The following is a 12,522-nucleotide window of genomic DNA, read 5'->3' as shown; positions in this document are numbered from 1 at the left end:
TTGATCAACTTCTTTTTTTTTTTTTAATGACAGTCCAGCTTTTCTTTTCCTCATCTTTTTTTCTGACTTAATTCAGAAATGTTATTGGAAAAATCAGCGTATATGCGCGCAAATAAATTCATTTATTGCTCGTGTCAATTCATTTTAAGCACATTATTCAAAACCATTTAATTAAATTTATTTTATTCCGGCAGTTTTCAAAAGTGTGATTTTTTTTATTTTTGTTGCTATTGTATCATTATTATTATTTTTATATCTTTTATTTATGTTGTGTGGGTGGGTTGTTACAAGTTCTGTCTCTAATGACCTTGTATTTTTTTTCCCCAAGTTTTATAATTTAATTACCTATGTGCCTAAGCTTCCTTAAATTTATTAAACCTACTCCATTTCTCCTATTTTCTGTTATTTATTATCTTTGTGAAAATATTGAAATTTTATTTATTTATTTATTTATTTATTTATTTATTTATTTATTTATTTATTCATTTTATTTTATTTTTTATTCATTTATTTATTTTTTAAACTCTCATCATATTGTACTGTTGCCCATATTGTTGGATTGAGTTATTTTCTACCTCTTCTCATAAAATAAATGAAAAAATGTAATATCTGTAAAGGAGTCGTGATATCCTCTCAAAATGTTATGATAGTCACTTCTGAAGATATCGCAGTGCAACATTTTATCACACTTGACCTTTGCAAATTCCAATCGTATAATGAGAGGAGGTGGAAAATATTTTATCCCAACTTTATGGACAACAGTGAAATTCTACTTGACTCATTAAAAACCTTTGATATGGGAAAAAAAAAAAAAGCTAGAATAAAGTGGTTGTTTTGGTAGCTTGAAGATGATCATTTTTCTGACACTCAACCCTACAGGGGTGATTTCGGAAATATAAAGTAACCACAACCTGCAGTTGTAATTTTATTCTGTTCCGTAATCAGTTAAAAACTACTTACATGTAACTAGTTTGAAATAATTTCGCCTTTGAACACAGTGGACAGACATAAAAAGATATTTGAAACAAGCCTCGGTTTTGAGAAAGGCAGGAGGCTGTTTGAATGTTGCGGAAGTTTGGTTCAGCTGAGAGCTGAAATAGACTTGAAAATGCAAACACTCCTTTGGGCTCTTTATTATTTGTAAAGGAGGTGACAGTCATGCAGAGACCAAGTGACAAAACAAAGAGAAACAAAGCCTCCCTTTAAGTGTGTGTGCCAGACTGAAGTCATCAGTTCCTCCTCTGGACAAATGGAGCTGAGTCAGACTGGCTCAAACCATTGAACAGCCAGATCTGGACAGCACCACAGCTGAAAACAAAATAACCAGAGGAAACACATGGATGGTCACAAATGATTGCAGCAAATACAAAGGATGACAAAAGGGTTATGGAGAACACTCTGTGTTAATTCTTCCCATAACAATGACTGGGTTTAACATTTATAAGTGTAGGTATCTATCTGAAAACACAGAAGTGCTGACAAGATAATAGTTGTCTTTTATGGCTGTATTTGTTGATGCGATAAAATTGTTAATATGACATCCTTCTTTTTAAAAGCAGTGGACTTTTGCCCTTATGAGTTACTTCAGCTAACGCTTCCTGGTAGCCAGACAGTCCCTCTTTTATCTCAGTGGTGGTGGTGGTTCTTGAGCTGATTCACAGGTCACTTCTTAGCCTTGATCTGTGTGGACTTGAAAATACCAGAGAGAATTTTTAAGGGGATTTTTCTTCTTCTTCTTTTTTAAACAGTTTTTTTTATTCTTTTACATTGAAAAGGTGAGTATGCTTTGTTTGGAAGCAGAATACTATGGGATTGTCTGGTGTTTAATCAGTGAATAATGTTTAACAGCATCTGTCAACTCATCAACTCATGAACAACTGTGATGTGAAGTGTTGTCCTTCTTTCCACTGCTTTGTAGTTTCCTATGTGTGTTTTTTATTTTTATTTTTTATTTTGTTTTTGTTTTTTTCCTGTGTGTGTGTGTGTGTGTGTGTGTGTGTCTGTCTGTGTCTGTGTGTCTGTGTGTACGTGTGCGTGTGAATTTTTAATCAGACTTTCTAAACTGTTATCCTTTAGTGGCTCTGTGTCACAACCACACACTGAGGTTACTACCTGTACTGGAAACCAAACCTTGTGTATGAATTAATGATGACCAGGTGGGGATGGAACCAGAGGATTAAATTACTCATGATTCCCTCTTACAATGATGCTGTAACACTAAGACACAGAGGGATGGCCTGGGCAGCATTGTAGTTACCTGGCACCTTTAGCTCAAATACAACATGTCATGGAGGCATATACTTTAACTTTCCGATGAGCTCAGAACTATTGTAATATTACAGACAATGATGTTTGTTTCAGTGATATACTGAAGGTGGACTAAACACCAACACACTGAAGAGTGACAGGGTGGGCCACAGGATCGTCACTGTTTTCGAGGAAAAGCTTTCATTTAAGGGATCTGATGACAAGTTACAGCAACGAGGGAATCTTCAACCCTGCCTACCATGACAGCGAGACTCTGGAAATAGACAGAAGGTTTGTGACTCTGTAATAATGTGAAGTATGAATGTATGGATTAGGAGTGAATCTAGTATTTTGTAAAACACTCCTTCCAGTGTTTTAATTCATCAAAGAGTATGTCAGAATGAGAATTGAGTGTTGTTTTTACAATCTATAGTTTGCTTTACTATTGGCAACAATAAACCTGTGGCTGAGTAGATGTGATTGCTGATGGTGGATTAAGACAGGATTAGTCCGAATTTTAAAATACAAGATTAAATCTCATCCTTTATCAGTGATGGGTCGTTGTAAATGATACAAAAGGGGATTCACTCGACTCTGTTTGCAAAGCAACTAAGGATATAATTTGTCCAGAAGTGATTAAATAAAGGTTAATTTTAATTTTGGTAAAATGTATGTCTCAAACTGTAAAGTTAAAAAGATCCTCCACTGATACTTACAGACTTCAGTATCAGTTTATTGGTGAATTGACGTTGACTCAAGCTTCATACTTTACTTCCTTATAGGGAATTAAATACTCCTCATATCCTGTTGGAACTTTTAATTAGGCCTCTACATAGTTACAACCTCGTAACACAAGCTGCCATCCCAGCTGCTTTGTTGAGATGATAACCCTGATGATTGTAGGTACCATAAACAAAAGCTGTAAGACTGAATTGATAAGAATCATGTCTCAACTCTCCTCATTATTTGATGCTGTGGTTTCAGGTCTGCTAGCAAAACTCCCCACACCAACCCCTATGCCAGGCAGCACCATAGCTGGGGGGATGAAAGGGCAGACACAAATTACTCCCCACCTGCACAGCCCAGCAGTGATGGTGCTGGAGGGAGAGTACCCTGGGGAGGCTGGCAAGAAGAGGGCTGGAGGGGCAGGGAGAGCATCCCCATGGGCCTCGTCTCAACGCGCCCTGGGAGTCCTTCATGGCAGCATGACCTCAGTAAGTATACCTGTGCGGGGGGAACGTGAAATTTACAGAACAAAATCTTCTAGTCCGACCAATTATAGCCTAGGTTTAACTTTGTCTAAGCCACAATGACCCAAGCTCAAGTTATTGACAAAATACTTCAAGAAAATCTTCATGAAGGTTTTGACCTATACTCTTCATCTTTAAATTAGTTAAGTTCTAATCTTTGGAGTGTTAAGTCTTTGATAATTATTAATCTCTCAACATGGTGGGTCATTGTGGCTCATCTGAAATGTAAACATGAGTTTTGACTTCACAGTAGACAAATGTATTTGTCAGTGAGATATGAGTTCAATGCAGTGAAAATGACACCTATCTTAATATTTTCACTCTGCTTTCCCTCCTTCTTGCTTTAGATCACAGTTCATACCAAATCCTCCCCGACTCCCGGAACAATCAATTCTCTGCAATACGACTTCCTTCTACAGCTTCAGGTAATGATTAGACTAATGTTTTTTATCAGAGTCAGTCTTTGTTTTCTCACCACTGATCACTAAACAGTCTTCATTGTGGTCTTGGGCTGTTGCTATTGTAAAATAGCACAAAGTTTTATGCTCTGAAAGTCAGTTTTTATCATAAAATAAATGTGAAAAACAATTTGACCTTTGACCTTATTAATCAGTCTACTTCAACTGGGTAATTATTGACAGAGGCTGTTCAATGATCAGTGATGGGGAACAGACAAGGAAGTTATTTAAAGACATAAATCAGGTGACAGAGTTTAGGAGATAGTACCTGCAACCAAAGGGCAACGTCTGAGGATAGTGTTAATGTTTCTTTCAAAAGGAACTTATCCTAAATCTTATTTAAAACTGTGACCAATGTTACTTTTAGCTCATTATTTCAGCTATGAAAAACATCTTTTACAATGTTATTAGGGGCATTCCTGTTCCCATGTTTCAATGGTAGTTGCACTTATGTCACAGGGGTTTGGTCTGGGCAACTTTGGCAAGTCAAAGCATAAACCATCACAGGTAGAGGGACTTTTAGGTGCATGGTCAGAAATGTCTATCTAGCTCAATTTCAAAAGGAAAACATATTTAATCATTTAAGGGTATAGGTTTAAAACCATGATAAACAATGAACATTTAATGCTGGACAAAAATTAGCTTTTAAGCTGCATCTAAGGCATCTCAACAAATATGTGCATGTGTATAAAGTGTTTTCTGACTTAAAAAAAAAAACAAAAAAAACTGCATCACTAGCTTTAATTATTGGTGTGGAAAACATGTGTTCCTGTCTCTCACAGCTATCATAAGCTTTAAAAATTATAACACAGCAGTTAGTCTTCTTGTGGATGGTCTTATTTAACTTTCTTGGTCTTAAATAGGCACTTTTCTTGATAAGTTGAAAACTTCTCACAGGGGCTTTAATGTAATAAATACAAATTATATTCTAAAACATTTTCATTAAGTGAACACTTAGTTTGAAGCCTTGTAAAATGAGTATTTCAAAGCCTGTAACACCACTATATCTTGTGTTTTTTTAAAAACAGAAATTACCAACACTGTAAATGTGGAGGATATGTGTAGCAGAGGTCACATGGTTAGCACAGAAGTCTGAAAAGTATCTGCTAAACTTTGAACTTGTAACTTTCAAAACAGTAGTCTCCAAGGAAATTGTTATTTGGTTGGTTGTTTCCATCTAACTGTTTTGACTATCCACACAGCGATTTGTTTCCTCTGAAGTCACGCTCATGCTGGGACATTCATACTTGTGCTATAACTGTCACAATGCAGTGTTCAATGTTTTAAGCCACATAGCTGACTTTAAGGGTATCCGAAAAGTATTGCTATTACATCAACTTCCATGCAGCTAAAACCTGAGCTCCTTCTCCCTTTGCTTCTTTAAACAGGGAACATGTCAATGAGATGGAGGGGAGCAACCATAAGAAGGATGAGCATGTTTCCCAGCGCTGATCCTGCTCATCTAGCTTTCGCAGAGGATGCCATCAGGGATGAGCTTGAGAATGGTAAAAACATGGTGGCATAAGGGTTTACTGTTTGTGCAGTGGTGAAATCTGATCTGTGTTCTCTGTTGTGTTGAATTAAAGGAAAAGATTTGTCATGTTGTGTGTGACAGAGGAACAGAACCTGGTGAAGGAACTGGTTGCCCAGTCAACACGAGATCGGATTCAGTCCATTCGGGATCTTCCAATGAGCTATGGAGAGAAGAAACATATCAGGTGGGTTTAAATAACTAGCAGTAAAAAACAAACTAACTTCCTGGTTAGTGTCAAGGCCCTAGGTTAATCATTACATCCAGCTAAGACCTGTAAAATAAGGAGCCTGAACAGACGTCCAAAGATAGATTGAACTGTTCTGTTGTAAAATTGCTCCCCAGAGGAAAGCGTTACCCTCCTTTCTAAAGGAAATGTCCCATACATGAAGTCAGTCTAAAATGCTTGCTCCTTTAATGATCCAATTCACTTGTAGTTGTACTTTAATGCCTTCATCACCTCAGTTAATGACCCATATGACCTTCACAGGAGCCAAGTGTTGGCATTTAAATCTGCAGAAAAATCACGCCACTTCACATGTTTTGCAGAGTGCACGGACAGAGTGTCACTGGTGAGTATTCGTCCAGCCATGAGACAAAATGCTTTAAGTGTGATGATCTTCATGGAGCCCATTTTCTACAAAAGCTGTCCTGTCAGTCTTTCCGTAGGTGTGGCTACAGCATAAATTCAACCAGGCAGACCCTTGAGCTCTGGCAGGGGATCATGAAAGAGATTGGTGGAAAATTTGGCACAAGCGTCCTCTCCTATTTTTTGTTCCTCAAGTGGCTGCTCACGTTCAACATTTTTTCTTTTTTTGTCAACTTTTGCTTTATCACCATCCCACTGCTTGTCTATGACCCCTCACCCAACATCCCCCAAAATGTGAGCTTCAGAGGTCTGGAGCTTCTGACCGGAGCCGTAAGTGCAGGCTCTCATTGTCAAAACTGTCAAAACTGTCAAAATAATCCCAGATTACCAAAACTCAAGTGTGCAAATGCTTAGTAAGTGTGTTTTGATCCCCAGGGCTACTTTACCTACACAAGCATGTATTATGGTGGCTACACATTCATCGACCATGGTGGCAACAGCAACAATACCTGGGGGGGTTTGGTGGACTACAACATGCAGTTGGCATATTTCTTCACTATTTCAATTTACATGGTACTGTGCGGGATAGTGCTCATCTTCAGGTCAGTGAATTTGTGTTACTGTGGAGTAGCTTTACTTACTGACAGTGTAGTTTACACAATAAGCCAATTGTACATGTCTTAAAATATACCTATGTCTTCTGAATGCAGCATGGCCAGCTCATTCAAGAAAAACTACGTGCTGGCAGATCCAGTGTCCAACAGCGCATGGCAGCTCCTGTGCAGCTGGGATTTCAGTATCACCAATGAGCGAGCAGTGAGGCAGCGCAAGAACAATCTGCGAGTCCAACTCAAGGTGACCATTACTATAAGGAGAGGAAACAGTTTTTATTCCATCCCACAATTTGTCTCAGCGTGTAATTTAGAAACAATTTAGAAGAAACTTAAAAGCAACTATCTTTAACAAGCAATTTAAAAAATCAATTAAGAGTCAACTAAAGACTTTCATCTCTGATTAAGTTTTGTGTTTATTTTTAACCACTGCACCGTCCATCTCTTCAGGAGTCTTTGTCAGAGAAGGCCCAGAGGGAGCGGCTCACTCTCTCAGAGAGGCTACAGCACCTTGGGATTCATCTGGGTTCCTGGCTCCTCTCCACTGCTTTGGCTGTTGGCTGTGCAGCAAGCATCCACTTTCTGTGCCAATATGAAGATCAGGTACATGTTAGGGAACGTTTCATCCTGTAGTTTTATTTTTATCACAGACTGATGGTCTGTTTTTTTCCCACCAGGAAGATTTTCTTTGAGAAAGATGATGTATTCATAGATCTATCTGTATGCATGTTCATAGAAACTAAAAATATGTTACAACATGTTGGATATTTAGGTCTTTGAGATATCTTATCAGCAGGTGCCATAGCTTACTGAAAGTATTTCATCATGCCTTTTACCGACAATGCTCGGGTTTGAACATTTTATTACCCATGTCTGTTATCTAACGCTATCTTGCTCTAAATTCCTTCCCATGTTGTCTCTACAGCAGGCGACAGACTCTACTAACTGGTCTTTGTCTGAGGAGGCGCGGACTCTACTGGTCCCCTTTGTTGTGTCACTGATGAATCTAGTCGTGCCGCTCTTTTTCTCCCTTTTCAACAAGTTCGAGCACTACTCCAGTCAGCGGAGTCAGGTCTATGCTCTGGTAGTAAGGTTAGCACAAAGTCCTTTTTTCAACAAGGTAGCATAGTATTAACAGACACTGAGGTCATTGAATATTTGTTTGTTTTGACCATAGACTGTAAAAAAAAAAAAGGACGTTCGCTTGCTCAGCTCGAAGTGAGGTCTCCACAAAAACTGCTCCCCCTGGTGGCTGGCTGCAGTCTAGGTTAAAAAATCCATCTTTCCAGTCATTCCAGATGGGCTGTGGTCAAACTTTAAAAAATTAATACTCCTTGTAGAAATGTTTCTCACATCCAATTTTGTGGTGATTTGAATATATTATTTGGCTGTCTTGTATTCAAGTCCTCTTTTTTTCTGAAAAGTGTCATTTTCATTAGTTATAGGAAGTTAAAAATGATGTTTTACGTAAGGTTTAACAATGATTGGCAGCTGCCGTTCTTGTGAATTTTTTCTGGGGACTGTAAAATATGTTTGGAGGTAGAGTCAGAAAGTGATTAGACTCTCAAAAGAAAAAAAATATATATTTTTATCACTTAGCTCCACTCAGATTCTCCCAGAATCCCTCATCGTCTCTACTGCACAGATTCTAGCTGCAATTGCTGCCAATGGCTGCGCCAGTGATGGGGGAATTTTGGCTTCAAAACCGTACAATGATAAATGGGGGAGCCATGCTGTTCACTCTACATACAGTCTGTGGTTTTGACATATTATTTTGTCAGATAAGTAATAAATGAACTTGCATAAAAAATAGTTCTCTGTCTTACTAAATACCACCAAATTTTATATTAGCTTAGCGTTAACACTGGAAACTGCAGAAAAAAATGTTAAGGTGTGTCTAAATGTTCTTAGACATACATCTTTCTGTGTGTTCATTGGTGACATTAAAGGGCTTAGTTTAGTTATTTTTATTTAGCACATCTTAACAAAAAACAAATCCCCTTTCATGTATGACAGATGGGATTTGCCCGCTATAAACAAAAAAGAAAGGCAATCTTTTAGTTAAACATGTTCTCATCTGACTGAGGGAAATCACTGCCAACAGAATCTAAAATCTCTTCATCTTTTCCACTCACAGAAATGTCATCCTAAAGATGTCCATTCTGGGTATCTTGTGTCATTACTGGATGAACGTAGTGTCCGAAAAATTCTCAGTAAGACAGACATGATCAATTATCCTATCTTAAATGTTATCTTTAAGCACATAAGCGTTGTGATTTAATGACATAATCTGTTTTCTTCAGTGCTGGGAGTCCATGGTGGGACAAGCTTTGTACCGTCTGGTCATTTTTGATTTCTTTTTCCTGATGTTGGGTTCCTTATTTGGAGAGTTTCTTAGCAAGTAAGTAACACTTCCAGGTTGTCTCTATTTTTAGAAACAAAAATATATGAAGTGGTTTTCAAAATGTAACTCATATTATTCCTCTAACAGTGTGGTTGGAACCAGATTAGTACCTCGTCTTGGGGTCCCAGAATTTGACATCGCAAGAAATGTTCTTGAGCTGATCTATGCACAGACCCTGGCCTGGTGAGAACAGCTTGTGATTTGGGTTTCTGTTTTCTCACTTGGTCTAAGTTTGAATCCATGACAACTTGTTAATTTTATTTTATTTTTTTCTTTCCCCAGGATCGGGATCTACTTTGCTCCTCTGCTGCCAGTCATCCAGATTCTGAAATTTTTCATCTTGTTTTACGTAAAGAAGGTAAATCCAGGTGTACAAGGTCAGGAGGCCTACATAAGACTGTCATGTGAACTCCACTGGTGACGCAGAGCCGCTGGCTGACACAATGCCATGGCTGCCTGAGCTGGTCAATGTACTCAGGCTCATGTTACTCTATAGGTGTCTGCATGAACAATTGATTCAAATCTTTTAAACGCTGACATGCATGTGCCCTTTCATGAATTGTGGAAAAGTTTCACAAAAGCAGGCAGGATTTAGATTTTGATTGCACTGAACAAGTCAGGGTCTGTCCCTCTGTTTGGAGTAATGGATGAAATGAATGCAAAGGATTGGTAATTTGACCCAGGCTGCTGCTGTTACATGTTTAATGAGTACGTTGAATGACCTCTGAAGTGATGCTATTGACGGCTTTGATGAGGTCTCTGTGACCTCGGACATGGTGTTTATGCTTACATGGACTTATGCTGTGCAAGGTGTTATAAGAATGTCAAGATAAAGGTGTTTCTGATCATGTTGTTTTCTATTCCCTTTCCAGGAGAGCCTGATACAGAACTGTCAACCTCCACAGCGGTCAGGACGGGCGGCTCAAATGCAAACCATCTTCATCAGCCTCCTCTTCTTCCCTTGTTTTGCGGGAGCTTTGTCCATGGTTGCATACACAGCCTGGAGGTGATGGAAAGATCATAACCCCTGAGTTAAAACCAATGTTTGAGGCATCATGAATCTTGGATCAGCAGACAGCTTTTGTTAAAATAAATCTCACTCCTGTTTTTGTGTAGTCTTACTCCATCAGAGCAGTGTGGTCCTTTTCGAGGGCTCAACAGCACCTTCAGTGTGGTTGGAGTTTGGATGGATGATCTGACGAACAACGGTACCACTGTATGGCCTGTGTGGATCTACCAAAATGTCATCAGAAGTGAAATCTTCTACTTTATCATCACACTTATCATCTTGTAAGTTCTTGCGCAGATGCTTTGGTCTATGTAGGCTTCAAGCAGTGACACAGACGCTGCTCTGTGACAATACTCTTTTCATTTCAGTCCAATACAGACTTTAGCAGTATTTAAAAGTGACTAACTTTTGTCTTATTGTAAATAGTGTCTTAAAAATCTCATGGATCATTTTGTCTTCCTGTTCAGAATCATCATGTACATCTTCTGGCAAATCACTCAGGGCCGCAAGCTGCTTATTGCTCGACTGAGACAACAGATTGTAAATGTGAGTGTTTTTCAAAACCTTCTTGAGCTTTGATGTCTGTTTTTTTCACTGCAATCTGAATTTGAATACACTACTGTCTATTCCCTGCTTCTTTCCTTCCCTGCTCTTCTATTTTCTGTTCTTTTGCTCCCACCAGGAGGGGAAAGACAAGTCTTTCTTGTTAGAAAAGCTCCAGAATCTGCAGAAATGTCAGCCGAAAAAGAAATCCAAACAGAAGAATCAAAAAAAGGTTTGTTGTGGAAACTCTTTCATGCCTTTTCTCTTTCTTCCTGAGATTTGTTATCAGCCCTACTGCATATTTTTTCTTGTCCTTTCAGCACACCAACCGGCATCCTGATGGCAGCTCATCGGGTGGTCAGTCCAGCTCGAACGCCATGGTTCAAGCTTTACTGGCTCGACAGCGGCTTGAAGAGGAGGAAGAGGGACATAGTGCTGGTGGAGTGTCTGTCCCATCTGATACCTCCTCCAGTGCTCTGGCTCAGGCCATGCTGGCCCGGCAGAGAGCAGAGATCTCAGAGAGGGGGGAATACTACAGTACAACAGGTTTTACTCAAAACCCTCTGAGCACATCCAGCGCTCTCACACAGGCGATGAAAGCCCGGCAAAGAGCAGAAGAGTACGGAGCAGAGGAGGGGGACGACGTGTCATCCTCTGTGTCAAGTGCTATGGTGCAAGTCATGCAGGCGAGGCAGAGGGTGGAAGAAGAGGACAGATTTCAGTGGGCTCCTGCTCCTCAACAAAACACAGCTACTGCAGGATCCAGTGCTCTCATACAGGCCATGTTGGCACGGCAACAGGCCCAGAACGAATATGATGACGGTTACTGAGCAAAGACACTTTGACTTATGACAGCTTGGAAAACATTTAGACCAGCTGTACATAAAAAAAGTGCTCAGATAACTTTTGTAGCAGGACAAGGAGTGAGTGCAGGTCCACCTTTCTCCTTTTCTTACAGACATATGTGTATATATAAATAGTTTATCTCTATGCCAGTGTATACTCATTATAAGACATTGTATGATAACACACAATAAGCTACAGGCCCTGCAGTGCCATTTGGAAAATAACTTCTGTACACCATTGACAGGTTGTTGATTCTGTCTGCATTCTTTGTGAAATAAAGTACATAAGGCAAAAAATAATAATAATAATAATAAAAAAAAACATAATGCAAAATTACAGCCAGCACCTATAAAGGTCTCACTTCAAACTTTGAAAGTTTGCAGTTTAATGAGCCAACACTGCCCTCTACTGGGAGTTTCTTGGCAATGATAAAGCTAGTGGGCCTCACGTGAAGAACAGGTACTAAGTCATCTTCCTTCAATAGTTTGAAAGATTATTCATCTACTGACATTTCTGACGCTGAGTAGAACAATTCTGCCTTTTTTTTCAGGAAGAATTAACCCCTGCTGTAATTTGAAGTTTCAACACCACAGTTTTGTGAAGTGTGGGTCGGACAGGAGTCCTTGAGTTGTCTCAAAGTCTTGCTGAAACACAGATGAAACATTTCCAGTAATACAGGGTTGTAGCATGGCAACAGGTCAATTAAAATAGGTGCATTAACATTTCAAATGAATAAATAGAGTTATGCTTATTTCTCAGAATGTTCAGCAGGAACCATGATCGCAGCCCAACAAAAAAAAAACATGCAACAAATGAAACCTGTAAACCAGCATGTCCAAAAGGAACCAGTCGTGGTTGAGGTTCGGTCACATTTTCTATGGAGTGCACAAACAAAACCAAAGTATATCTAGTAATGTCTCATTTAAGTACATTTGGACTGTGCATAAATCACTTATATAAAGCTCAAGCTCTGTACATTCTGCAGAAACTCAAAAACTCCTACAGCTGTTGTCTTTAATTGAATGTTTTTGACA

At 39.0% G+C, this 12,522-nt stretch overlaps 1 protein-coding gene across 1 annotated transcript; it reads left to right on the top strand.

Moving 5' to 3' along the window:
* Nucleotides 1-2,451: 2,451 nt before the first annotated feature.
* tmc5 (transmembrane channel like 5) lies at nucleotides 2,452-11,472 on the top strand. Its single transcript, XM_074661911.1, has 20 exons — nucleotides 2,452-2,538; nucleotides 3,232-3,461; nucleotides 3,845-3,922; nucleotides 5,344-5,460; nucleotides 5,571-5,673; nucleotides 5,977-6,058; nucleotides 6,145-6,405; nucleotides 6,511-6,677; nucleotides 6,786-6,930; nucleotides 7,137-7,289; nucleotides 7,612-7,778; nucleotides 8,824-8,899; nucleotides 8,990-9,087; nucleotides 9,178-9,273; nucleotides 9,373-9,448; nucleotides 9,963-10,096; nucleotides 10,207-10,380; nucleotides 10,567-10,645; nucleotides 10,782-10,874; nucleotides 10,963-11,472. The coding sequence occupies exons 1-20, from the start codon at nucleotides 2,465-2,467 to the stop codon at nucleotides 11,470-11,472; spliced, it is 2,913 nt and encodes a 970-aa protein (XP_074518012.1). The 5' UTR covers nucleotides 2,452-2,464.
* The last annotated feature ends 1,050 nt before the right edge of the window (nucleotides 11,473-12,522 follow it).

Source organism: Halichoeres trimaculatus, unplaced genomic scaffold, assembly GCF_033239565.1.
Source record: "Halichoeres trimaculatus isolate MK-OKI-2021-1 unplaced genomic scaffold, fHalTri1.1 fHalTri1_scaffold_2, whole genome shotgun sequence".
In the NCBI taxonomy this organism is placed as follows: Eukaryota; Metazoa; Chordata; class Actinopteri; order Labriformes; family Labridae; genus Halichoeres; species Halichoeres trimaculatus.
The sequence above is the reverse complement of the archived record's forward strand: the minus strand, read 5'-3'. Positions and strand labels throughout refer to the sequence as shown.